This window comes from Phocoena sinus, chromosome 3, assembly GCF_008692025.1.
Source record: "Phocoena sinus isolate mPhoSin1 chromosome 3, mPhoSin1.pri, whole genome shotgun sequence".
In the NCBI taxonomy this organism is placed as follows: Eukaryota; Metazoa; Chordata; class Mammalia; order Artiodactyla; family Phocoenidae; genus Phocoena; species Phocoena sinus.
This window is the reverse complement of record NC_045765.1, coordinates 173,353,016-173,378,498: the sequence shown is the minus strand read 5'-3', so window position 1 is coordinate 173,378,498 and position 25,483 is coordinate 173,353,016. Positions and strand designations below refer to the sequence as shown.

General features: G+C 57.1%; 1 protein-coding gene and 1 long non-coding RNA gene across 6 annotated transcripts in view; one reads left to right on the top strand and one right to left on the bottom strand.

The window, feature by feature from the left end:
• The first annotated feature begins 3,279 nt into the window (after positions 1–3,279).
• LOC116750700 lies at positions 3,280–11,780 on the top strand. 3 transcript variants are annotated; one of them, XR_004349064.1, is made up of 4 exons: positions 3,280–4,011; positions 4,090–4,366; positions 4,729–4,855; positions 10,249–11,780. It is a non-coding gene; the product is annotated as an uncharacterized LOC116750700 (long non-coding RNA). The 3 variants fall into 3 exon arrangements; XR_004349065.1 differs by lacking the exon at positions 4,729–4,855 and having other exon boundaries at positions 3,286–4,011; positions 4,112–4,366; XR_004349063.1 differs by lacking the exon at positions 4,729–4,855 and having other exon boundaries at positions 3,290–4,011.
• The window catches only part of LPCAT1 (lysophosphatidylcholine acyltransferase 1), a 40,624-nt gene continuing 21,083 nt past the window's right edge, over positions 5,943–25,483 (bottom strand). For 2 of the 3 annotated variants that reach the window (XM_032625667.1, XM_032625668.1), the window contains 12 exons: positions 23,789–24,003; positions 21,412–21,524; positions 20,053–20,113; positions 19,702–19,760; positions 18,116–18,150; positions 17,145–17,199; positions 15,363–15,445; positions 12,889–13,014; positions 12,195–12,348; positions 11,787–11,885; positions 9,238–9,379; positions 5,943–8,058 (listed from right to left, as the gene is read on the bottom strand). In XM_032625667.1, the coding sequence (XP_032481558.1) occupies positions 7,874–8,058; positions 9,238–9,379; positions 11,787–11,885; positions 12,195–12,348; positions 12,889–13,014; positions 15,363–15,445; positions 17,145–17,199; positions 18,116–18,150; positions 19,702–19,760; positions 20,053–20,113; positions 21,412–21,524; positions 23,789–24,003 (1,327 nt within the window). In that variant the 3' untranslated portion in view covers positions 5,943–7,873. Of the gene's footprint in view, positions 8,059–9,237; positions 9,380–11,786; positions 11,886–12,194; positions 12,349–12,888; positions 13,015–15,362; positions 15,446–17,144; positions 17,200–18,115; positions 18,151–19,701; positions 19,761–20,052; positions 20,114–21,411; positions 21,525–22,979; positions 23,338–23,788; positions 24,004–25,483 lie in introns of those variants that run through there. The other variant, XM_032625669.1, reaches the window with a different exon arrangement.

Below are 25,483 nucleotides of genomic sequence, written 5' to 3'. Positions count from 1 at the left end.
CTCTCTTACACCCGCTGACCACTTGGGCTCTGAGATCAACGTTTACCCTACCTTCTTTTGATGGAGTTGGCACTGTCCTTTTCCTTTTGGCCCATTGGTGGCCGGGTAAAGTGTGCTTCTCGCAGGCATCTTGTGGTTGGTTCTTGCTTCTACGTCCAATCTGACGATTTCTGCTGACTGATTGGGGTGTTCGACCATTTACATTTAATGTACTGCTGATACCGTTGGGTTAAATCTACCGTCTGCTACACTGTGCCCTCTGTCCCCCTTTAGCACCGTTCCTGCTGTCCTTCAGACTGAGGAGTTCTCAAGTCCCACGTTCTGCTTCCCCTGTTGGACTCTTAGCCGTATCTCTTTGCTGTGTCATTTTCGTGTCAACTTCAAGTGGCATCACAGTGATGTACATGTCATTAGGACGGACCTGGGGCCACATCTAGTCACCCCTCCCGGCCTCTGTGCCATTGTCACCTATGTGTTATGAACCCCAGAATGCATTGTCAGTTTTACTTTAGATACTCAATCACCCTTTACAGAGATTTAAATGATGAGAAACAAGTGTTTCTATGTACCCACATGATTCCAGCTTCTGAGCCTCCTCAGGCCTCTGTGTGGGTCCAGATTTCAGAATGGAATCACTTTCCTTCTGCTGTAAGGACTTACTTTCACACACTGTGTAGTGAGGTCTGCCAGCCAGTGACAAATTTTTTTAGCTTTTGTGTCTAAAAAGCCTTTTTATTTCTCTGTTGTGAAAGCTATTTTTGCCGAGTGAAGAATTCTGGGTTGACCGTGTTCTTTTTCTTCGCGCATTTTATGGACGTTGCTTCACTGGCTTCTGTCGTTCTGACGAAGAATCTGCTCTGTGCACATGGTTGTGTCCTTTTCCTCTGGTGGCTGGCCTTCTCTTTATCATCTATTTTAAGCATTAAGCATTTAAGCATTTGTCTTAAGCATTACTGCGCTCCTGGTGTGTTTCCTCCGTGGCGCTTGTGCTTGGAATTCATCGAGCTCCTTGGACCCAGGGGTTTACAGTCTGTACTGAGTTTGGGAAAGTATTTCTTCAAATATTTTTGTTTGCCCTTGGGACTCCAGTGGTATGTATATCAGGCGACTTGAAGTCTCACACTCACTGGTGCTCAGTGCAAATTTTGGTCTTTTTTCTCTATTTTGTTTTGAGTAGTTTGTACTACCGCTCTTCGCGTTCACTTGCTGCCTCCTCTGTGATGCCAAAGCCACCCTTAATCCCAACCGGGGTATCTTGCGTCACAAACATCGTAGTTCTTACCTGTAGAATTTAGATTTGTGTCTTTTAAAAGACACCTGCCATGTCTTAACTCCACTAGCTTCCAGCTAGCTTTTGAACACGGATTTTACATAATGATCGTCAATGCCTCCATCTACTAATTCCATCACCCGAGTCACTTCTGGGTCTGTTTTCGTTGACTGTAGATCATCCTTCCTGCTTTTTTGCGTCTAGGTGACCTCTGATGGGATGCAAGTCATTGTGAATTTGACCCCTTGAATGCTGGGTAGTTGTATATTTCTCTGAATATTCTTGGACTTTGGGCTGCAGGTAAGCTACTTACAAAGCGTTTGGTCATCCTTTCAGGTCTTGCTTTTAAGCTTTGTGTAGCAGACCAGAGTCGAGTTTGGCCGAGGGGGTTACGACTTCTTCACGACTCAGGCAAAACCCATCTGAGTTTCCACCCGAAATCCCCTTCCAGGATGGCAGCCTCTGCCCCTCCATCTTGACCAAAAGCAAAATTGTGGACTCATTAACGTTTATTAAGTTGAAAAGAACTAATCAGAGCCCGAGCAGCTCTTGACAATCCTGTGGTAGACCCCTGCCAGACTCTCGTGTGGCTGGGGGGCCACGGAGGTCGGTTCTGCCCCTGGAATATGGGCGGCTTCCTTTGGATGAGAGAACATACACTGTGCGATTTAAATCTTTTGAGATTTACTCTCAAGCCTAGCATGGAGTCTATTTTGCCAACTGCTTCATGTGCATTTTTAATGGCAATGAAGTCAATTTGGTAAACAGCGTTTTTCAAATTTTCTACAAAACTGTGCTTCTTTCCCTGGTGGTTCTATAGACTACTGAGAGAATTGTGTGAAAATCTCCAACTATGTTTGCTGATTTATTTATTGCCTCTTTTCATTCTGTCTATGTTTGCTTAGTATATTTCAAGGTACCGTCACTGGGGATGTACCCCTTTAGGATGACTGTGTCCTCGGGTGACCTGAACCCTTTACGGCTCTGCAATGTTTGTCTTTGACACCGTAATCCTTCTCGTCTTAAAGGTCACTTACTGTGATATTATTAATCCTGCTACATCAGCTGTCTTGTGGTTATGTTTGCACATTACATGTATTTCCGTTTTTTGTTTTTTTTTTTTTAACTTTCAACATGTGTTTAAAACAGCATATAGTCCGGGTTTTTTGTTTGCTTTTTAATCTGGTCCAGCAACTGTCATGTAGGAGTTTTTAGTCTATATTTAATGTAATTACTGGTACGGTTGGATTTGAGTTTACCACTTGCTGTTTCTTTTCTAGTTGTATCGCCTGTCCTTTGTTCTTTATTTTTTCTTCTTACTTTCCTGCTTAGTCTGGGTGAGATTATTATTTTAAACTATCCCATTTTATTTTTCTGTAGGCTTATTAACTAGTCATGCCTCTGTGTTTTTATTTTGTTTTCTCTGAAGGCTTGCACCGTTTTCACGGTCTCTCTTTAAATAACACTCATTCTTTCTGCAGAGCCAGGTTTCCACGTGCATGTCACTCTTACCTTTGTTCCGTGATAATATTTTCTTTTTCTCTGGCTGCTTTTAAGATTACCTCTTTACCAGCGGCTTCCAGAATTTTTTGTAACGCGCCTTTTGCCGTATTTCTTCTGCTTGTGGCGAGTTGAGCTTCTTGGATGTCTGAGCTGTTAGATTTGGGAAAACTCCGGCCGTTATTCTGTCCAATAGTTTTTTCTGTCCTAACCTCCCCTTCCCTGGGCCTCCCGTCACCTGTGATAGGACCCTTGGTGTTTCTTTCGGTCAGCTTTCTACCCAGTCTGTGCTCCACTGGGCCCACACATTGCTACATGATGGTGTTTTCTCTGTAGTGTGTATCTCAGGTGCTACATGGTGCTACATCGTGGTGTCTTCTCTGTAGTGTGTATCTCAGGTGCCCCTGCCCAGGGCGGGATGAGGCTGGTGGCTATGGGCCTGCCTCTCTTCCCAGCCGACCCAGCGAGTACAGCATGGCAGGGGACGGAGGGGCCGGGTGCAGCACGGATGCCCACCCGGAGCCGAGCGACCGGAGCAGCCCCGGCTGGCGTGGCCGGGCCGGACCCCGCTTTGTCAGACACGGGCCCGGGACTCAGCTCCCAGCGCGGCCCCTTCTCTGGGCGTCAGCTTGCCCGCACCGGACCCCCGTCCTCGAGGGGAAATGCTTGTCGTCATCTTCATGCTCTTGTGCCGCGGGTGGACTTCCTTCCCGCCCCTGCGGCTCTGGCGGCACGGCCTGCGGACCTCACCGGCGGCTGACTCCCCGCCGCCCACCTCCTGTTGCGTCGAGAAGGGATTTATCTTACTGCAAGGGAAGCCTGGCAGCTCTGAGCGAGCCCCCACCAGAAGCCGCCGGCCTGACTTCTGACGCTTCAGAGACCGGGGTCCGTCCTAATGGGGTGCCCCCGTGGCATGCAGGCTGTGCTCCGAGCTGGTCGTGTACAACGCACGCCCGCGACACCCGGGGGCCCGTGGGAACGCTCTTCTCACCCTCACGGCCGGTGACCGCGGGGTGTGGCCTGTGTGATTCTGCGTCTGCGGGGTGCCCTGGCCTGTGGGACTCGGGTGCCACGGGCTGCGCTCCGGCCGGGGAGGTGTGAGCAGGGGTAGGGTTTTATTTCCGAGGAGAAGCGTCGGGCCCTTCTCTTCCCTGTGCGCCCGCCTGGCTGGACCCGGGAGAGAGGCTGCGCTGGCAGACGGGGACGCGCGGGGACAGGCGGCTGGAGCTGCCCCAGGACAGGTGAGCGAGGGGTGACCCGTCGCTGCCCTGAATCTTGGCCCGAGAGCCAGCCACACGCTTGTGTTCTCTCCTCTGCAGCTCTGGGCTTGTCCGTCTTCAGGGTCTCCGTTCCGCCGGATGAGACACTCCTACTCGGGACACCGCGGAGCCTCCGCGCTGCAGCTTCAGATGGCCACCAGCCGTTGGGCTTCTCCGGCCGGGCCGGCGACGTGACAGGACCGGGGGTGTCACGGGTGCTAACGGCAGCAGGGGAAGGGGGCCCGGGGCTCCTCTGGGTGCTTCTCGTCACTTTCAGGACAAATCCTGTGACCAGCAGAGGCGAGACCACAGGTTCCGGATGCTTTGGAGTGAAAATGTGAGTCGTCTCACTGGGCAAAGACCCAACCGTCCAAGGTGTGGTGGGGGCCACAGGACAGGGGACGGGGGAGGGGGATGGGGAGGGGGTGGGGGAGCGGGGAGGGAGGCCGGAGGAAGGGGGATGGGGGACGGGGGAGGGGAGGGAGGAAGGAAGTCGTAAATACTGGCCTCAGCCACACAACCGGCCCCGGAAGTGAGGACGGCAGCGCCCTTGCAGCCGCCTTCCTGCCTGGCGTGTGTGTGTGTGTGTGTGTGTGTGTGTGTGTGTGTGTGTGTGTGTCCTCAGTTTACAGAGGGAACGGCAGTGTTGAGGAGCGGGCACTTTGGGAACTAGGGAAAACCTAGTTTTCCGTGTGACAGAGCATCGAGGGGTGTCTGCCAGCACCAGAAGAGTGAACATCTCCGGGATGGACGCGAGGGTCCCCGGGATCTTACTTTCTGGGAGGAGGCGGAGCCTCTGCGTTTGCAGAAGTGACCATTACAAAACGTGCGTCACTCCCTCGCGGGAAGGAGCGGGGATGGGCCCTGCATGGCTGGAGGGATGGGCTGTCCTGGCCACTGGCCGCCTGCTGCTCTCGGCGGCATCCCCACGTGTAGCGCTCTGCCCCAGGAGGGGGCCGGGGTCTGCCACTGTCCCACTGGCTGGAAGGCTTCCGGCCGGATCAGCAAATGGGGGCAGGGGGTTGGGCAGAGGTGAACCTTCTGCTTCTGTAGGAATCGCCACCAGGAACACCTTGAGCGCCCACCACTCCTTAACACCCGTCCCCTCTGGGGCGCTGGGAACCCCCAGAAGCCGCGGCAGGCCGCCCCCCCCCGCCCCCACCACAGCTCCCAGAGGCTGCTTGTCCCCTTCCTTCGACTGGGAAGCTGTGTCCAGCTTTGAATGTGAAACGTCCAGACCCTGGCTTGCTTTGGCCCTTTCTTTTACTTAAAGACTTGAGCAAACTTTAACCAGTTTCAAAGGCAACACCCATTTGTTATGTTAGGAAGGGCCAATGCCTACCCCTGTTGGTGCATGAATGTCATTCTGGTGCATTTCGTCCGCCGCCGCCCCGATGGGGTCAGACCACGGGCTTCCTCTCCGGCTTCCCTGACTTACGACATGAACACGATGCTAAGTGTCACTCCATCCGGAAGCCGCTGGCTACACAACCTCAATTTTCTCCTCTACGGTTTTCGGGACTGCAGTACATTAGCTCTTCCTTTCACTTCTATTTCTAAATCCTTCACTGACTTAATAGGACGAATTCAAGGTTCCTGTCTCCCTCCGCTCGACTAAGCGTACGTAGAAGGTGCGTGTTTCGCAGAGAAATTATAGAAACCAACTCAGCAGGTCGGCAAACAGCCTACGAGGTTGAGTTCTGTGAGACGTCAGCCGCTGTCTGCGTGCCAGCGAAACCTCCGACCCTCCCTTTGCCATCCAGAAAGCTTTTTCTACAGAAGTTCAATTACGATGCTTCCCCAACGTCCTAGAAAAGCACTAAGGAATCTCAGCGGGACTGGTTCTCCTGTCACAGCCTGCGTCACGTCTGCTGTTGTCTTTCTGATGAAAAAAACCGCACATAACAAATACGTCCTCACGTACGTAAGACTTTGCGTTTTATTCGTTCCATTGAAAACCCCGAGTTTGTTGGGAGGCACCCGTCCCACCCCCTCGCGCCCGGCAGGGCCTCTGCAGGCGGCGGGCGCCGCTGCGGCTCCTGGTCCCACACAAGGGGATTCAGTCCCGAGCTCTGTACGTTCACAGTTCTGGATGCCCGCGACCCTAAGTCGCTACGAAAGAGAAGAGTTATCAGGAGGAACAAACATCCATTCGATGTCTGTTTATCAGAGATTTTTTCCTGAAAACGCACAGCGGCATTTCCTTCAAAAACCCTTCATCCACAGACGCAGGGCCCAGGCCCTTCCTCAGAACATCTCGGCTTGTTCACCTCCTTCATTGCCAGGTGTGGGTTCTTCTCTTTAAAAATGAAACTCCACGCATCCCACGCTCACGAAATCAGTCCTGTTCGCTACCAAGGCCGTGCGGGAAGCTCTGTGCCTGGCGGGCGGTGCCCTGGAATGATGTCAGTCACCCCGCACCCTGCGCGGGGCAGGAGGGGCTTCGGAATGAACGGAAGTTAAGGGTGTTTCCTTTTTCTGACGACTAACCGTAGACACGCACATCTCCAAGCCTCAGGAAGTTAGTAAACATTTCCCCTGTACTTCTGGCTCTGGTGGTCACTTCCTATGGAGATGCCCCCGAGAGAAATTAGAAACCAAAAAAAAATTTCCCAAACAGACCCAGAGGCTTTGCTTCAGGGAACAGACTCAGTGTGTGGTTGTCATTGTGCTTTGAGGACAGGTTTCTAGTTATGTCACAAGGAGATGAACCAAGGTGGTTTCATGAGAGTGAAGACAGCACCTGGAGCCCCTCCCCGAGCCCGGTGGCGCTGCTCCCCACTGACGCCCCCGGACACAGAGAGGGACTGGAGCCCCCCGGGCCTCCTGGGCACCCCAACTGCCCGTTGCCGCTGCTTCCCACCCCCTCCTTCCCCGAGGCTCATCCGTCTCCAGATGCCCCGAGAACCCTGGTGCGAACGGGGGGGACAGTTAGCGCAGGCGGGGCCTTCCAGAGTGTCACCATCCCCTGGGGCACCCGGCCTGGGAGACAGGAAACCCCGCCCCCGCCATTTACACCCCGGCCCACCTCATCTCCCCGACATTCAATGCTCTGATCGGAGCTGACACTTTGGTGAAGTAGATCATGTCGCACGGAAACAGAAACCCCAAGCTGGTATCAAAAGAGGGGGTTTGTAAAGGACCGAGGAGACAAAAAAGTGGTTCCGGGCCGGGTGCGTCAGCGGAGAGGACTTCCCTGGTCGAGAGAGGCCGGAGGGAGAGTTAGCTCAAAGCCCCAGACAGCCTCAGGGTCTGTCAGGAAAAGGGCCTATAAGTAAACATCCCCTGACCCTCCAAGGAAGATGAAGTAGAAAAGCAATCCTCTTTTCGTAAAAAAATGCGGAGTGTTTCCTGAAGTATCTAAATGAAGTTTATAAAATACTCATGAGCTCCTGCAAATATAGAAACGTTGAAAAATCAGATGGTGGGTCTGCCCACCGATTCCACCGAGGTCGGCAGAGACTTTGTGCCGGAATCGAAACGCGGGTGACACGTCCCACTTTCAGGTGCGTGTGGCAGCCGCCGGCCTGCGCAGCCTGGAACGGACCAGCAGGGACGGTGGGAGAGGATGGAAACAAAACGGGAGGCTCGAGGTGAAAAGAGAGCAACGCCCGGGCCGGCCCCCGAGTGCCGCCTGGAAGGGAGCCCCAGGAGCCGCCCCCATGAGCTCACCGCGCCCGCCCGTCAGGGCACGCACAGCCACGGCCTCGGGCCCGCGCTGCTCTAGGACTCGGGCCCGAGGGCAGGAAAGGGACAGCGCGTGTGGGAGCGTGGAGCCCGGATGCTGTCACAGCAAACGGGGCGGCGGCTGTGGAGAGGCCTCGTCTCTCCAGAACCTTACGTCCTAGTCCAGCTTCTTACGAACAGGCTCCGTCCCAGCGGCCGAGTTTTCGGGGCTGAAGTCGGCGCAAAAGCCGTTGGGGGTGGGAGCCGGGGGCGTCTGTGCGCAGCTCTGGGAGTGCGTCTGCTCGGGGTACAGGTATTCCTCCGCGAAGTCGGGGTACGCTTCGGCAAACCTCTCGAAGTCGGCTGGAAAGACAAAGGCACCTTGGTTACCGGCCTGTGGGGGCAAAGGTCTAGAGTCCGGGGTCTCTCCCTGGCGCCCCACTCACACCCTGGGGGCGTCGTGGCATCTACATGGACCCTCGGGAGGCCACGAGAGGCACCGCACCTCAGTTTTCTGTGTGAAGACCAGGGTGACTCTCACATCCTTTCGGCTACTCCTGCTTTGGGGAAACTAAAGGGTCAAGTCAGGGATGTATTCTGCGTGCTCACATCCTGGCAGCGGCCTCATACCCCCGAGGCAGGAGCCTCGATGGACACAGCTAGGCCCTGGGGACACCAGGTGCACAGAGAGTCACCCCGAGCCATCGTGGGGCCTGTGTGTCTCCTGGTGGCCCTGGGTCATGGCGTCGGGGTGGGGAGCGCCCTCGGGCTCACGCTGGGGCACCCTGGGGGCTTGGTGAGGCTCAGAGGCCCGGGCCCAGGGCACTGCAAGCTCCAGCGGCTGCAGGGAAACGCGTGCTCCCGCTGGGAGCGGAGCTGCCTCCACGGGGAGCCTGTAGTCGGTCAGGGCTCCGAGCCTCAGCGTAACACCCGCTCCCCGGGAGGCGCGGCCCCCTTCAGCGCAGACACGCGCGCACACCCGGACCAACGCGCTGCGGCACCTGCCTGACATTTGGATGCGATTAAAACACATCCAAACACAACGTGCACAATGACCTTTCCTGAGCAAACGTCTCCTCTCACTTTAGGGAGATTATGGGCTCATCCTCAGATGTGCATGCGGGCCGGCGCGCTGAGCGGGCCGCCTTCTGGGGCTCCTGCTGCCCCCACACCCCCGGCCTCGGTCCCCAGGCGGGTTCCGGTCCCAGTTCCCGAGGATCTCGGCTGTCCCGCGTTGTGTGGCGACAGGTGACGCAGCCAAAACCCCGGGAGAGGAGATGCCCCAGGAATCGGTCCCGATGGGCCGGGCACGGAGTCCCTCCCCCCACCGGCGACCCTGACCTCAGCCCGGCCGCAGCCCCGGGGATGGCGCCTACTTTACAGCTGGGCTGGGAACGTGCTTCTGTTAATGGCCTGCAGAAGCAAGGCTGGAAGCTCCCACCCCAGCCCTGCCAGGTTTCAGGAGAGCCTGGCCAGAGTGCAGGGGGCAGTGCCTCCCCCACCTCGCACTAGGGGCGTCCTCCCCAGCTCCCAGCCACTCACCGAACGTGATCCTGCCCTTCTCTTCTTGGTCGATCGCCCGGAAGAGGTCGGTCACGGTCAGTTCAGCCACGCCCAAGGCGGTCTTCAGGATGCTGGACAGGGCGTGCTCATCTATGCTGCCGTCCTCCAGCGACCCGTACATCTGCAAGGCAGGGGCAGGCGTCACCCCGCGGCCCCGCCAGCCCCGACTATCCAGGGCAGCTGCTTCTCCTCCTTGGCGTTCCCAGCTCTCCGGCCGGCCCAGACAGCACAGGGTCAGAAGGGCCGGAACTCAGCTGCACGACCGAGCCCTCGGGAGCCCTGAGTACCTCGGGCAGGTGGCAGCCGGGAGCCCTCAGCTCCCTGCTCGTGTGTTTTTGTTTTTTTTTTTGCGGTATGCGGGCCTCTCACTGTTGTGGCCTCTCCCGTTGCGGAGCACAGGCTCTGGACGCGCAGGCCCAGCGGCCATGGCTCACGTGCCCAGCCGCCCTGCGGCATGTGGGATCTTCCCGGACAGGGGCACGAACCCGTGTCCCCTGTATCGGCAGGCGGACTCTCAACCACTGCGCCACCAGGGAAGCCCTGCTCTTGTGTTTTAAATCCACCAAGAAAGGGTGGTATATACACCGCAACGTGAGGACCTGGCGTTCAGCCTTTGGCTGCGAGGCGCCCACTTCACGGATGGCCACCTGAATGAACACACTGCTGTGAGTCGCGGTGACCAGTGAAACCGCCAGGAAAGGAGCCAGGCCGCCCCGCCGTGAGGTCCCCCTTCCAGAAGGCCCTGGGTGACCCACATAACTGACCGCCTCAGGGACCCTGCTTCTCCTCTCCTGTGCCCTAATTCCCACTCTTACGCTTTAAATTCGCCAAGAAGGAGTGAACCCCCAAAACCCTAGGCCCCTACCCTCAACCCTGACAAAGGCAGAGCCCCAGATCCACACTCTCGCCCCGTGACCTGTGACCTCGCTGCCCCCAGGGCGCGCCGTGTGCCCTCCAGGACCTGTGAGTAATAGACCTTTCTTTTCCAAGCTCCCTGATGGCTGTCGCCGAGGGCGTACTGCAGTCACACTGAGAGCCCCAGGGGCCGGTCCAGCCGCAACCCTGGCTACCGACGGGCTGAGACCAGCACACGACTGCATTCCATCCTGCGCTGTGAATTCCTGACGTCCTCCTCCTGCTGCCCCAGTGTGGGAGGAGCGGCCCCTGCCCCCGCCCTCCCTACCAGCCTGACCAGGGGCTGCAGGAGAGCTGGGGGCCATCACCGCTGCGCTGCCTTCTATGGGCTCTCCTCCCCACGCTGGGGGCCCCCTGACCAACCTGCTCCCCAACCCCCCGGACTTCTTGGAGCGTTCACTCTGCCCTCCTGCCTAGAGGTGGGCTTCCCGCAGCGGGATGTCCACATGAGCAGGACACACCGGCCCCGCCGTGGGGATGCCCGGGCGCGGGGCCGTCTGCCTTCCCGGGGGGCCCGTGAGGGGTGGTCACCGCAGGGGAGGTTGCCGTGGAGCAGTGCCGGGACCCACAAGGCGGCACAAGCGGTGCCGTCCTCCCCGCAGCCCTCGCACCTGCCCTCAGGTGGGGCCCGGTAGAGCTGCTACAAGGTGCCCATGCGTATGCTCAGCTGTTTCACTGAGCAGCAAGCCGGCCACCTCCCTGCCAGCCCCTGTCGTGGCACCGAGTCCACCGCGAGATGTCAGAGAAGCTGCTGCAGGGCCACCAGATGGGCGTGGCCGAGGCAGCGCCGGCACGGGGCGATGAGCCCGAGGGCAACCCTGGGAGGTGCCCGCCAAGGCCGGAGGAGGGGACAGGCTTTCTGAGACAGGGCGCTACCAAGGACCACCGCCGTCTGATTAGCCCCCGTGGCCTGGCCCGCAGAAGCCGCCCTGCACCGTGGGGGACTCTCCCAGTCTGCCATGGAGAGGGTCTGCTGGGGTCAGGAGGGAGAGAAGGGGTTCTCCCAGCAGTGAGTGACCACGGCTTCCTGACCTATACATCACGTTTTCGTGAGTCTGGCTAATGTGAGTTGCACCTGTGAGACACAGACAGAATGTCTCTAGGTGGCAAAGCGAGCCCAGCTCCATCCTAGGGGACTGACCAGGTGAGGCCATGCTTGAGGGCAGCCAGGTGGATCTGCGGGCGGGCCGGGACCCCATAATGGGCCTTCCCCAGACTCACTGCACCCACGGTGAACGGCCCGGCTCTGGGCTACGCCGGGGCAGGCGGCTCCTTAGTCCCGAAGCCCTGCTTTCCTCTGGTCAACACGCTGATGGGGAGGCTGTGTCGGGAGACAGAACCCATTGGTCCCGCTCAGGCATCCAGGACTCAGGAAGACCCTTCCCCACACTCTTCTTACGAGTGAGGGCTCTTTAAATTCCAGGGAGAAATAAAGTAGAGGAGGTTTGCGGGCCTCTTTACAAACAACGGCTACAGTACAAGCTTATGTGAGAAGAGCAGGCAGACGGTAAGTTTACCAAAGTCACAAGGGGCTATAAAAGGTCTCACAGGCCTCACGTGACCCAGGTCTCACCGACCCCACAACTTAAAGGTCACGTAAACGCCACACTTACCTTGAACGCCAGCCGGATGGTGTCCAGGGTCTGCGACGGCCGGCAGACGACGGACAAGGCGACCACGTACTCCCGCATGTCCATCTCCCCGCCACCTCTCTGGGAAGAGACGCTTTCAGGAGACAGCCCTGCCCGCTCCCGAGCATGGGTGTGACGTCACAGGCCTTTTGGCAGCCCGCTTAAAAAAACCCCAACTACAGGCGTGTTTATCAGCAAACGTTGATTTAAAGCCAAATTTCTATGTGCATTTGACAGCATCTTTTGGGGAGAAAATACCCCAAAAGACTGGGTGGCTGGCAGGATGGGCAACAAGGGCTGGTCTCCCCTTCTCTGCTTCCAAAATTGTCTGAAGAACATTTCTATCACAAGGGAAGCAGCTGCCCCCAAGCCCCCCCAACAAGGCCTTACCTCATCAAACAGGGCAAACAGGTCCTCCAGCGCCTGGGACTCGGGGACCTCCAGCTGCGCCGCGAACTTGGGCAGAGTCAAGCTCCCGCCCTGCTTCATCCTGGCGCTATCTGCATGTCTGTCCAGATCGCGTTCGAGTTTTTCTGGTTTTAGCCTAAACAAAAAATGAGGGGAACGTTATTTTTCAATAAAATTACAAAATGCTGAAAATGGCAGATTTACTGTTATGTATTAAGCCCCAACAAAACATTAAAACGATTCATAGACCAAGCAGCAGTCAGTCCTCGAGAAGAGAGGCTCTTCCAGGAGCTTGAAGGCACGAGTGTGCCCTGTGTGAGCGTCCGCACAAGCACTGACATCCCTGTGGGTGTGCGGGCCCCACCCTTGGGCAGGTCCTCAGGGGATGGTGGACGGCGGTGGCCGGTGGGGCGCGTCCATAAAGAGACAGCCAGGGCCGACCATTCAGGGTTTAAGACACTTACTTCTGTGTGGAATTTGAAAAAAAGAGAAAAAAAAAAACCCCAAACCTCAGAAAAAGCACCATTAATTATCTCGATCGCCCGCCACCCGTGGCCTCCAGCTCGGTCACCAAGTGCCCAGGCGGAGACCCTGCGGCGGCCTGGTGGGTGTCACGGGCGCCCACAGAAGCACTGCCTCCAACTGGGTGCTCGAGAGAAAGCAGCAGGAAACTCACCCCAGGCCCCTCACCAGCCTGGCAAACTCGAGAAGGCACGTGTCCGCGGGGAGACGAAGCTGGCCTTCCGCCAGGGCCAGCTGGCAGTCCTCAAACGTGTAGTCAGTTACGGAGACGCCCAGGGCCCTGCGGGAGAGGAGGGCACTGCCATCAGCTGGCCCCTCGGGGCAGCAGAGCGAGCGTGCCGGACGCTGAGGTGGGCGGGAAGGTGATGTTTAAAGGCCACGTTCAGGGGGGTCCCCTGGTTGCCTAGTGGTTAGGATTTGCCACTTTCACTGCAGCGGCCCGGGTTCCATCCCTGGTCGGGGAACAACCCTACATGCCTCGAGGTGTGGCCAAAATAGAAACAAACAAACAAATCAATAAATTAAATAAAGACCACGTTCAGCACTAAACATAAAGGCCGAACAGCTGACCCCAAATCTCAATTACGTGGAACCTGGGGCTGCCCCAGCTTCGTGGTTGGCCTCGTATCGCTGTGGTTTCCGCCCACTAGGGAACTAGCACGCATCTAGCGCCTTAAAGAGGACGACGCTGCCCGCAGTGGTGCTCAGTTCAGCTCAAGTCATCTTTGCGGGCAGCAGGGGCCGCTGCTATCTGTGCTGGCACCACCCTGAAGTGAGAGGGAGAGTCAGAACCCAGTCATTCCAAGAGCGGCGTCAGATTTCAAGAAAAATGGCCTTCTCCTGACTATCATGGAAAGCGCGTTCATGGTAGGAAATTGACCACATATAGAAAACTGCCCCCCAAGCCCGCCTCCGTCACTGAAAGGGCGTTTACTCATCTTGATGGGACAGTCGGCCCTCCGGATCCGCGGTTCCACATCCAAGGACACGGAGGGCGGCTGCACTAGACTGTCTCACAGAAGGGACTCGAGCATCCTGGGGTTTTGGTCTCCGAGGGTCCTGGAACCAGTCCCTGGCGGGTACTGGGGCACAGCTATAGTTCCTTGTTGCCATGGCAACGCTGCGTGCAGTCAGGTAATAAGGAAACAGCGACTCTGAAGGCTTCTTTCCGAGGCTGCTAAATTCCCCTTAAGAGCACGTAGGCGTGGTCGCGTGGGGACAGACACCAGAAGTGCCCCAGGAGCTCCCGGGCTATCCACAGGAAGGGGGACGGGGCTGGCTCAGGGCCGCCTGCAAAGCTTGTCGGGACCCCGGCCCTTCCCAGGTGCAGCCCCGGTGTGACTAAAGACCAGGCAGGTGACGGCCCACGCCCGTGGTTCTGGCTGTGAGGTAACGGGAGACCCGATGGGTTCTGCCCTTTCCCGCTGAACATGACGCGTCTCTGTTGACACAGGTTATAGGGCACGCCGTAAGAGTTTCTTTAGGATACATGTTTACAACTTTTAATAGTTAATTTGTCTGAACACGAATAACAACAAAGCATTACACCTAACCTGTCAGGCCTGCGACTCTGTGGGTATTATTTTCTTATCTAGAGGTCGATCAAGGGTGCCACTCACTGCCCTGACTTCCCAAAAGCTGGGAGTTGAGAATCTCCCGCATCCCGGCAGCTCTGTGTCCGCATGTGGGATTCGGAGAAGGGGGGCCTGAGGGGAGTGGGCGCGGTTTGGCTGGACTCCACTTCCGGCGCCCAACACTCTGAGGGCGCCTGGGCGGGCTGAACGCCTGGCTGAGTTTAATTCACGTGTGCCGAGGTTAAACGCGTGACTCAGCCCAGTGTGTCTCACAGAATGCACTCAAGCGGGGACGACGCATCCGTAGCGAGGAGACGGACTTTCCCTTAGAAACTAAGTCGCACCAGGGCAGCTGTGTGCACCTCCCCACAGGCGACACCGTCCGAGCACCCCTCCAGGCACTGCAGTGGCTGAACTCAGAGGCAGCCCCTGCCCGGGAGAAGAGAGGAGGGGAGGGAGGGGCTGGGACTGAGAGGAAGGGTGAAGGCACCTGGGGTCTGGGCTGAGGCTGCCAGGGCCTGAAACAAGCGGGAACTGCAGGGAAGTAGGAGGTGAGACTATTCCTAGCTACACACACACTGTGGTACGAGGAGCGCGAGATTAAGCGCACAAATACCACACTTAGCTCGGCGGGACGGAGGTAGAACCTTAGTAACGCTGTCTGGGTAGATGGCACGTGTCGAGGACGCACCAGCCCAGGCCCCGCTGCCTGTCTCCAAGGGACGCACACGGAGGCAGCCCCCGTGGGGACTGCTGGCTAATGGGGACGTCTGCAATGTGCAGAGTTAAGTGGCAGTGAACCATCTTCCAAATGTTGAACAAGCAGAAATGTCCTCCAACAGAATCAGGAGACAATGCATGCAGCCAAGCACACGCTGGCCGACGCTCAGCCCAGCCTGGCTCCAACCGCCTCCCCGACGCCGCTCACTGGTTTTACAGCGAGGCCACGACACTGGCGGACAAGGACACTGGGTAACAAAGGCTCGGGGTGGCCAAGGGCGCCGGGGCTTCCCGCAGACCCCGCCACCCCGCCGCGGAAGGGGCGCGCACTCACTCTGCCATCACGTGCCGCACGTTGCTGGCGTACAGAGCGGGGTCCTGCTTCTCCTCCTCCGACGGGGTGTACACGGGAAGGAACTGCGCATACGGAGACGCCGGTTACCCGCACGAGCACAGGACACTGCTCTCGCCCCCCCACCACCACCACGATGACAACCTGCTCCCGGACAAATCAAGATCTCTGTCAGAGCACCCTCCACTGGAATCGTCTCTGGAGTTGTCACTGCCGCCCATGCACGCACACGTGTGTAAACTCACAACCCACCTTTCCCCAGCAGGAGCACCGCTCCTCCGACACAGAAGCCCGTGAGTCGTGCTTAAGACCTCACACAGGGGCTTAGTCTTTGGAATCGAAAGAATCGCGTGTGTGCTTCCACTTCTAAAGTCTCAGTTTTGTGTTGTGGGTAACACGACAAATTATTTCCACGTGAAAGACTATCATTAGCTTTTTGACAACTACTGCATTTGGAGACTATAATAAACTGTCCCAGGAACGTGTGTCTCTGCGTGTGTTAAATAAGTACGTCTCAAAGCCTGTGCCAATCCCCCACTGTAGAAAAGGAAAATGACCATCACTGAGCCCTCTTCTTCAGTATGGACATTCAAGAACACAGGGACACCCCCAAATCCTATCAATTCTCACCGTATGATTCTAGTCTCTCACTTACTGCTACCTTTTTAAAGACTTTGTAAGTTGCAACAGTTCCTCACATTAGCACTGGCGTCTTGTAGGAGTGACGCAAAGAGAAAATTTAGAGCGATTTCACAAAGCCATACGGTTTCTTTCCAACTCTTCAAATTAGAAACCAGTCTGAAATAGAGCATCTTCCTTGGAGTCTCACCCCGCTGCTGCCTCTCGGCCACCAGCAAACGAGCCAGCCACCCCTGGACCCGGGCCATGGCCCTTCCAGCCCAGTCCTTTATAATTAAGTGGCTTATGTTCTACTGAAGTGAAAAACCTGGCTGAAAGCCGGGCTCATTTGTAAATCCAGTATTACTCTGCAGTATTTATCAGAAGGTAGCAAATGAAATGCTTTAAGTTGTGTAAGACTCATCCCTCACGTTCAGGTGTAGGAGTAGCGGGTTAACTCCCCTTTTAAGAAAATAAACTCTATTCCTCATCCACTCAATTAAATTTACGGGCTGCGTGAATGTGACCATACTTATCTGAGAAGAGGGGACAGGTATTGTGACTTTGGAAATGGGCTGAATGCTGGGAGGCGGTCTACCTGGTCTGACCGAGGATTAAACAGGATAACAGCATAAGTTTAGCGGTTCGATATCAGCAGTGTCAGTACTGGGTAAAAGTATAAGCCAAAAGAACCAGTGATTGCAGGTGTGCCAATCTTACGTGCCCTTAAGCTGTGCTAACCATAATAAAAGAATGATGGGCTTAGCTTCCTGTTGATTTTTAAAATCCTATCTGAATGGATAAAAAGTCACGCAAGAGACACAAAGTTGGTGCAAACCCCCTGGGAAGCACCTTTAAGGAGCCATGCGAAATGGAAAACGTTCAAAGCAAGACAGATGACATATAACTTTGTATCTGTACAGACACCAACATGACATTGTATAATATTATATCTACAGAGACCCCTCTATATCATTGTATCCACATAACATTATATGTATGGAGACATCAAAATAACCTCGTGTAACGCTGTATCTATAGAGACCACAATATAACATTATAACAATACAGACGGAACGACATTGCATAACACGGCATCCGTATAAACTCCCATACAACGTTGCGTAACGCTGCATCTATACAAACCTCAATTTCCACTTGATTGTGAAACTGACACAACGTGAGCCACAGGATTTTCAGCCTTAAAAATGAACGGAGTTTACAGCACTGGTTAAAAGCTTCTCGATTCCTTTCAGTTAAACTACTTCTAGCTCTGGAGCGAAGTCTCCAGACCCCGCTCCCCTGCAGAGGGCACCACCGAGCAGGCAGTTCTCCTTCCGGAGGGGATGCGGAGCCTTCCTCAGCCTAAATCTGAACCTTAAACACAACACTGAGTGACAAGGTTACTTTGATTAAACAGAAGTCTCCACTGGGCTTATTAAACACACGCACACCCGCCTGGCTGTGCCCTGTCCGTCCTCCCGTTCAGGAGGTCTCGTCTACCTGACCCCGGCCCCTCCTGGCTGTCCCAGGCCCTACATCATGCCATCCCCATGCCCAGGCCACCGGGACCCTGAAGGATCCCCTTCCCAGGCACTCCCCAGCTTCCACCCACTCCGCCCTCCAGCCTCAGCAATACCCTCCCCACCCCTCCCCGCCCCCCGCCCCCCGCCACTGGGATGCGCCAGGGGCCTCGGAGGGCTCTGCGTGGCCTCACCGCCCGGCCCTCCGCCTCTGAACGCCAGCCCACATGCCGGTGCCTGGACCCCCGTACGCCCCCAGCGGCCGCGCGGGAGGAGGCCCCACGCTCCCCTCTCCTCTCCGGGCTGACCATGTGCAGCTGATCGCCGAGCTGACAGACACAGGCGGGAAGAGACGTTCTCAGTTACCTTCCCGCCAGGGCCGAGGACAATTGACTTCAGCCCTGGAATCCAGGAGTGGGAAGAAGGCCAGCCTCGTGCAGCTAGCCTCCCTGGGCCGAACCGAACTGCTGCCCAGCAGCAGTGGCCCTGCGCTCCGTTTCTGCCTTTGCTAAAGTAAGCAGAACGGCGGTCACTGGAGCGGGCCTGCTTTCCTGGGAGGACAGGACAAACAAGACAGTGCGGGGTCTGACTTACGCTCCAGGGCCTTGCCACGTCCAGGTGATGGTGTCCTGGGGGCAGAAAAGGAGCGATGAGTCAGGAAGGAAGCCCCTCCTCCTTGCCCGCTGGCCTCGCCCCGCCCTCACCCTCGCCCTGGCCGCCTGGGACCCCAGAGGTGCTGTCTTCCCTACCAGCCACATCCCCTCTGGGACAGGGGAGAAGGGGGAGCCCACCACCGCAGGTCCCCCCAGACTCGCTCACCTCTCCTCCCACGGCCCCGGGGTCACCCATCCCAGCATCCGCCCAAGACCCCGTCCTGCCCCGCTTCTGCCTCCGCCGCCTTCTCCGGGCGCCCGGGGCAACTTCAGTCCACGCCCGGACCTGCTCTGTGCTCTGCAGGCCCTGCCCTACCCATCACCACCACCTAGCCAGGTGATGCTGTTGGCAGCCCCGTTCCAGCTCCACACCGACTTGAGCCCCCAGGATCCCCGCCTGGACTCTTGGTCAGAGACGCGACCCCGACGGTCAGCCCCGGACAGGGGCAGGGAGCGCAGAACAAAGCCACAGGGCCGCATCTCCGCCCCCCCGCCCCGTGCCTGCCCGGGGTCCCACGGGAACATTTCAGATGCCCTCCATCCTCAGCCACCTAGGTGAGGACCGTGAGTGACACACGTCCCGCTTCTACCCTGACACCGGTCACCCACCAGGGCTTCCTTCTCTCGCAGGCCTGACACCCACCCGCACCCTTATGGCTCCTGGAAACCCACCTGCCACGGGGCGTCCCACACGCAGTCCCCAGCCCAGCCCCGCCCCACGCAGGTCTGTGCTCAAACCTTAGCCAGCCGAAGAGTACGTGACAGACCGTGAGCGCAAGGCGGGGGTCACCGTTCCCCGAAGGGCCCAGCGCCGTGCTTCCGATACGCAGATGCAGCAAACTTAAAAAGGGGAAAATCTAGAATCCTACACACCGGTGACAGAGCCTCATTCTCAGAAGCTGGCTAGCGAACGCACCTCTTCAGAGCTGTAGCAACAGCTGCGTCTGCCGGCCCGTGCGGCTGCCACTTCTGACTGGCGCTCACACACTGTGGGCCTGTCCACACCCATGGGCACACGGTCAGTGCACTGACCTTGGCCCCAGGGCCCTGGCCCGGAAGAGGGAAGGCTGAAAGCCCCTGGTGCTCACAGATATCACACGGGGGTTACAGGCAGGGCGGCCCAGGAGGAGTGCCCACAGGCACCAGAACCTCGTCCGGGCCCCCCACCCTGCGAGCTGAGCTGGGGCCTGTCAAGATTACCTTTCTGCACCTGGCAGAGGGACCATGGGGGCACTTAGCCTCTTTCCCTCCTGCTTGCCAGCCTCTGGGAATTAAATATTCTCAGTTTTAAAGTGTCCCAGAGTGCGAGCTGGGAGGCAAGAGCCACTGAGGACCCGGGGGTCTCACACCTACATGTCAGGCTCGAGGAAGGGCCAGGGCTTTGTGATCCATGAAAGCGGGACTTGTGAGCTAGTGCTGGGGAATGTTCCAGAGTGCCAGGGTAGATGGAGACAATGTCCTGAGATACCAGGCAATTCTCAGGCCCAGGAAATTCACTGGACATTCGTGCCAGGAAAACACACTCACCAGTTTGTTTGGGTACCGCAAAACCACTGGCTGGACGGGAACTCCTGGGATAAACGCGCCTGCAGAGGGAGAAAGGGACACCTCTTATCTCCCTGGCAGCAAGTCCCTTGCCCATACTTCCCGTGTGGGTCTCAGAACAAAGTGGGCTTCTCTGACAGGCCTTCCCGGTCAGCGGTCATTCAGTGCTGGGCAGGTTTCCTCAACATCTGTGCCAGCCGTGGACACTCAGAGAAAACCCCAGGGTCACAGAAACAGGCACAAGGGCATCTCCTGGCTGAGGCGCTTTGGGGGGAGCGAGGGTCTCCCCTGCCTTCTCAGGGCAGAAAAGAAATAATTAAGAAAACTACTTACCAGGCTTGAAGGTAATTAGGCAGGTCCTGTTGGTACAAGTGCCTTCTGGGAAAATCATTATCTTGAAATGGAAAAAAAAAAAATCAGCATCAAAGGGACAGTTCCGAGTTCACAGGGGCCAAGTTCACAACCTATTTCCTCCAGTCCTGATGTGACTTAGGTACTTTATATTCAGTTGAAAAAGTTAAGATGCATATAGAAGCCTTCAGTAATTTCCCTTCTAACTGCTGGTTTGACTAAAACCTGGAAGCAGCGCAGGTACGCAAACAGCACGTGCCTCCTTGGGCGGTGGGATGTGTGAACAGGTGGCCTTAGCGCCCACCTGCAGCTGCTGTGCGGACGAGATCCCCCTGCCTGGAGCCGGCAGCCACGAGCACAAGGCAGGACGAAGGTGCAGGGATGCAGAGCCCGTGGCTGAGTACGGGGCCTGGGGTGGGGTCGGGGAGAGGCTGGGGCCGGGCCGGCGGCACAAACACCCACAGCATCAGCGGCGGAGTGACGCCTTCCTCACCAGGACCTCCAGTCACTCCAACTCCTACTGACTCGCAGCAACGTAACGTAAGCTAACTTTCCCCTGCGTGGTGGAAAATACAGCCCGGGAGGCTGCTTTCAATCCCGAGCCCCAGAGAAAGATCATCTCCAAGGGGCACCGAGTCAGCGTGGGACCGGCCCCAGCACGCCTGCGGGTCAGGCAGGTGAGCTGAATGGCGGAGGGGCTCAACCTATTCTTGTGTGGATGGCAGCTGGAGGCCCCGGAAGCACAGCCCCCAAAGGGCTGCCCGTCCTCGGGCATGGGTGCCACAGCAAGGCCTTCAATGTCTTCTGAGCGGCCAGAACCCGGAGTCCTGTGGGACTTCCAGCTTCTCAAGGTCGGCTCGAGTGAAAAGAAAAACTACACATACACAGCATAGGTCAAACGCACCCACAGCTAACACTGGCCGAGGCCCCTGCTGCCCGGCCCGGGGCAGCCTTCCCAATGCCCCGAGGGAACCAGACACACGCCAGACAGACAAGCCCGGAACTTTTAGAAGCAATGGGGTACACCTTGCAGCCTAAGGCAGTATTCAGACATGAGCCCATGCTGACCCCAGGGTCAGGGCAGCCGGCTCTTTCCGACACAGAACTTAAAAGACGATTCGGGAACTTGAGATGCACGTGAAAATTGTTTCCCCCTATTTCTTTTATTTTTAAAACGCCAGAACCCAAACTGCCGATAGTCGGCACATTCTTGGATTTGCACTGATCAAGGAACCCAGCCTCCGGGGAAAGCAAGCTCTGGCCCTCGTGTTTCCCTTTCCCCTCCAATCCCTAAGGTCGCCTCTAGGAAGAACTGCTGAGAACGCAAGCAGCGCTGCACACCTGCGGCCACTTCCCGCTGGACTGCGCCCTCCTCTTGATCACTTCCACCGTCTTCCTGCGAGAATCCTGGTCCATCCGGGACACGAACACCGGCCGGATGTACTTTATCAGAGCTGAAAGAGAGGGGGGCGGTGCTCGCGTTGCGGTGGCTGCTCACAGCGCCCGGTGAGAGGTGAGCCCCCCAGAGGTGCCCCGAGGGCTGTGCCGTGGCGCGGGCAGGCAGCCAGCCAGCGTGGACCACGAGGGATCGGGAGCGGGGGGCACTGAGGCTTCAGTGGACTTAGAGGATGGCCAGAAGCCCTGCAAACTGCGGGGCCCACAATGACAACTCCAAGCGTTCTCAGACGACAAATCAGGAGAAAGAGACAGATGGGGCTGACCCCATGGGGAGTGGAGAGCCTTTGGTCACCCGTGTCACTGGTGGGGGGCTGGGGGGCGGGAAGTGGGGAGGCCCCAGAGCCAGAAGGGCCTGGGGCACGTGGCTCGGACCCCACCAGCCTCGCTGCGGGCTGAACTGTGTCCCTCAGAGAGACAGGCTGACGTCCTAGCCCAGGTGCCTGGGACTGACTTGTTTGGAAACAGGGTCTCTGCAGATACAGTCAAGTTCAGATGAGGTCACACTGCACTGGGGTGGGCCCTGATCAGTGACTGGTGTCCCCGTAAGGAGGAGAGAGGGAGAGATCGCCACGTGATGACAGAGGCAAGGACGGGGTGATGTGGCTATGGCCGGGGGAGGCCCAGGAGAGCCGGGACCACTGGAGACCGGAGGGCGGCCTGGGATGGACTCTCCCTTGGGACCAACCTGCCGACACCTTGATTTTGGACCTCTGGCCCCCGAAACAGTGACAGAATATACATTTCTGCAGTTCTGAGCTCTGTGGTCTGTGCTGCTTTGTCACGGCTGCCCCAGGACACTCACACAGACCCCATTCCAGCACCACACACACGGCCCCCAGCACGCGCGTGAGGTCAAGGCTCCCTGACCGAAGCTGATGGCGACACCCAGCACACTGGTCCTCTCGAACGAGGATGTAAAGGTGGGAAGATACTTCTCAGAAAACTTTGAACTGATGGCAGGCAGAGGCCGTGCCAGTTGATCACCCTCCTGGGCCGGTGAGGCCACGTCCCCACCTGCTCTGCCCCAGGGCCACACCTCGCTGGTACCAAGATGAGCTCTGAGCTTCTTTTCTGAGCATTTCTGTTACTTGTAAAGAGTAATATTTCATGACTTACATCTTGGAGGTCTTCCAAAAAGCAAAGAAAAACCATTTTAAAAAAGAATAAAATTCTATCTAGCTGGGTCCATGGCACTCACAAAATCTAAGGGATCTCAGTGATAGTTTTTCCCATGTCTTAACACATTTTGGCTTCTTCACCAAATTGGAACTCTTTTATCCTTCCGCACCAATTACTCCTGATGCTGCTAAAAGATGACCATGAGAAGGAAAGGGAGGTTCGGTGGAATCACCCAGAAGGATGGGGCACAGGGAAACAGCTGAGCCCAGCGACCGTCCTGGCCGAGCACAGCACCGCTTCCCAGGGGGCGAGGGGGAAGGAGGCCTGCTCACCTGGTGGGGGGTGGGTTTTACTGGTCAGAGCTACTCTGTCTACACGGCAAAGAGAAGAAAGCAGATGAGGAGGCTTTTCCCAATTCCTGGACGGACGCGAGGCCCAAGGCACGGAACCCGGAGGGCTCTCTGGACCCAGGACGGCAGGGGTCCCCGACTGCGCGTGTCCGTGGAGACCCCACCCGAGTCCCACCCGAGAACTGCACGCTTCTGAGGACAGAAGGGAAACGCAGTCTCTGTCCCGCGAGCCCCGAGCCCGGACAACAAGGGCCCGATGCCTGCTTCGCTGAAAGGCCGCGGGTGGCTCTGTGGTCAAGACATTTGAAGCGGTGGGTAAATGCATGGGACGGGCAGGAAGGAGCCTCCCCTGGAGCCTCCGGAGGGAGCAGGCTTCTGGTCTCGGAGCTGGGAGAGGACGAATTCCTGTGATTTTAAGCCCTCGGCTTTGGTGACGGGTTACGAGGTCTCAGGACGCTCGTCCACCTGGATTTATGGTACAGAAACTAACTCAATGGGACAGTTACTGAGTTGTCCCCAACTTCTAGAGCTTCTGTGTGATGAGGGTGACACGTTCTTGTTAGAACTTCAAGGAGCACTTCAACACCTTATAGCCAAGGGCACTTGCGTGTTAATAAAAAATGAAAATCACAACAATATCACAGAAGAAATCACAGCAAAGAAAACAGGGATGCAAGGCCCGGTGCCTGTTTCACGTGGGTATGAGCTGTGTGGGCGTGGCTGTGCTGTCACCGTGACGCGGACTGGCCGGCACTGGGGGTTCACTCCCAGCAGGACGGGGGCTCACTCACTTCCCCATATCGGGATGTCCCTGCTCTCCGCCTTCATCACGATGGAGGACATCGTCATGGTGACGGGGATGGCATCGAAGTAGGAGGAGTGCGGTGCCAGGGTGAGGATGGCGGCCTCGGCGGGCAGCGCCCGCCGCCCCTTCACGGCCACGCGGTGGAAGCCGCCGGCAAACCACATGGTGCGCATGATGGCCTTGAGCAGGACGTCCACGACCCTGCAACAGAAGCGCAGCTGTCAGACCCAGGCCTGGCGGGGGACGCAGCCCCATTGCCCAGGCCCCATCGGGGACTGTGCCAATCCCAGGAGACCTGCCGCCACTGTCACTGAAACATCCGAGGAGGGAAGGGAAGGCGGCCGTGCTTTCTTCCCTCCGACTGTGCACGTGGGCAGCGGAACGCTGTCACATCCGTTCACTCAAGGAAACGGAAGCCGTCTCAGCCCCGTTACAGGGACAGCAGCGTGTGAGAAGGGAGGCCCACAGGACAAAACGAGAGACACGGACACGTCGGGTGATCTCCCAGCATGCTAAGGATATAAGTTTTAAGTGAAAAGAAATCGTCAGCACCTAAGGTGCACGCTGAAATGCGGAGAGGCAGCAGAGCTGAGGCCAGGAGCAGAGACGTGCTGGGTCAACCTCACCCTCGCCTCCCACAGGTGGCCTCAGGCTCCGGGATGCAGCTGTTACCTTCCGGAAACCAGCCTTTTCTGGATGAAATTAGATGGACAATAAATTTGGAAAACCGAGTAAAAATCAGGCTAGATTAACTGAATTTGCTTCTTATTTATTCTTTTTTAAACATATGAGAACGTAAAGCATGTAAATCTGCACGTTCCCTTTCACAGGAATCTGACGCTACAAACCAGATCACTGTTCACGCCACTGAAACCACGGTGAGCGACGGCCCGGCGGGCAAGTGACTGCAGGCCACGCACCCGAGTCCTTGGGAGAAGGGCCATCTTCAGAAGGACCCATGTCTCGCTGTGCTGCTGTGCTACGTGGGTGATCAAATTGGGTAAAAGTCACTGCATAGAAGCACAGGAGCCTAAATCCTTACTGGATTGATTTCCCAAGGGGCTTAACAACCCTCTCAAGAGAATTCCCAAGATAAGCCCTGACAGATCTGAAGCTGCACCGCGCCTGCAAGGAGCCACCTGGAAACGACCTCCTCCGACCACGGGCAGGTCCTGCACAGTCAGTCACCCACGCAATGCGGGGGCCACGCTGGGCGCTGCGTCTAGAGCTAGGTGACTACAAAGCACGCACTTCCAGTCGCTTGTTCTACTGCACATTTTTCAATGCACTTCTCTGCATGCATGTTATTTTTCACGATAAAGTCATTTACAAAAATAAAAGCCAATGGATGTCAGTTGATGCACAAGGAGAAAGAAGCAAGACTGCGGGGGAGGCTGCAGTGGGAGCGCAGCCAGTCCCAGGAAGGCAGGTCCAGGAGGAGAGCTGGTGAAAAGGGGGGTCAGATCTCAGCCCCTCCATCGGAGACACACCCACCACCTCTCGGGTCCAAAGGTCAAACAGTGACCGTGATGTACTGGGACAGGAAAAACCAAATCTGATAATTCTCTAAGGTCTTGGAGGAATTCTGTCCCCAAGCTGCCTGTGGGGAAGAGATGCCTATGGGTGTGGGTACCGGCCTCACAGCAGAGCCCCGGCCACTGCCCAGTGCAGGGCCAGCACC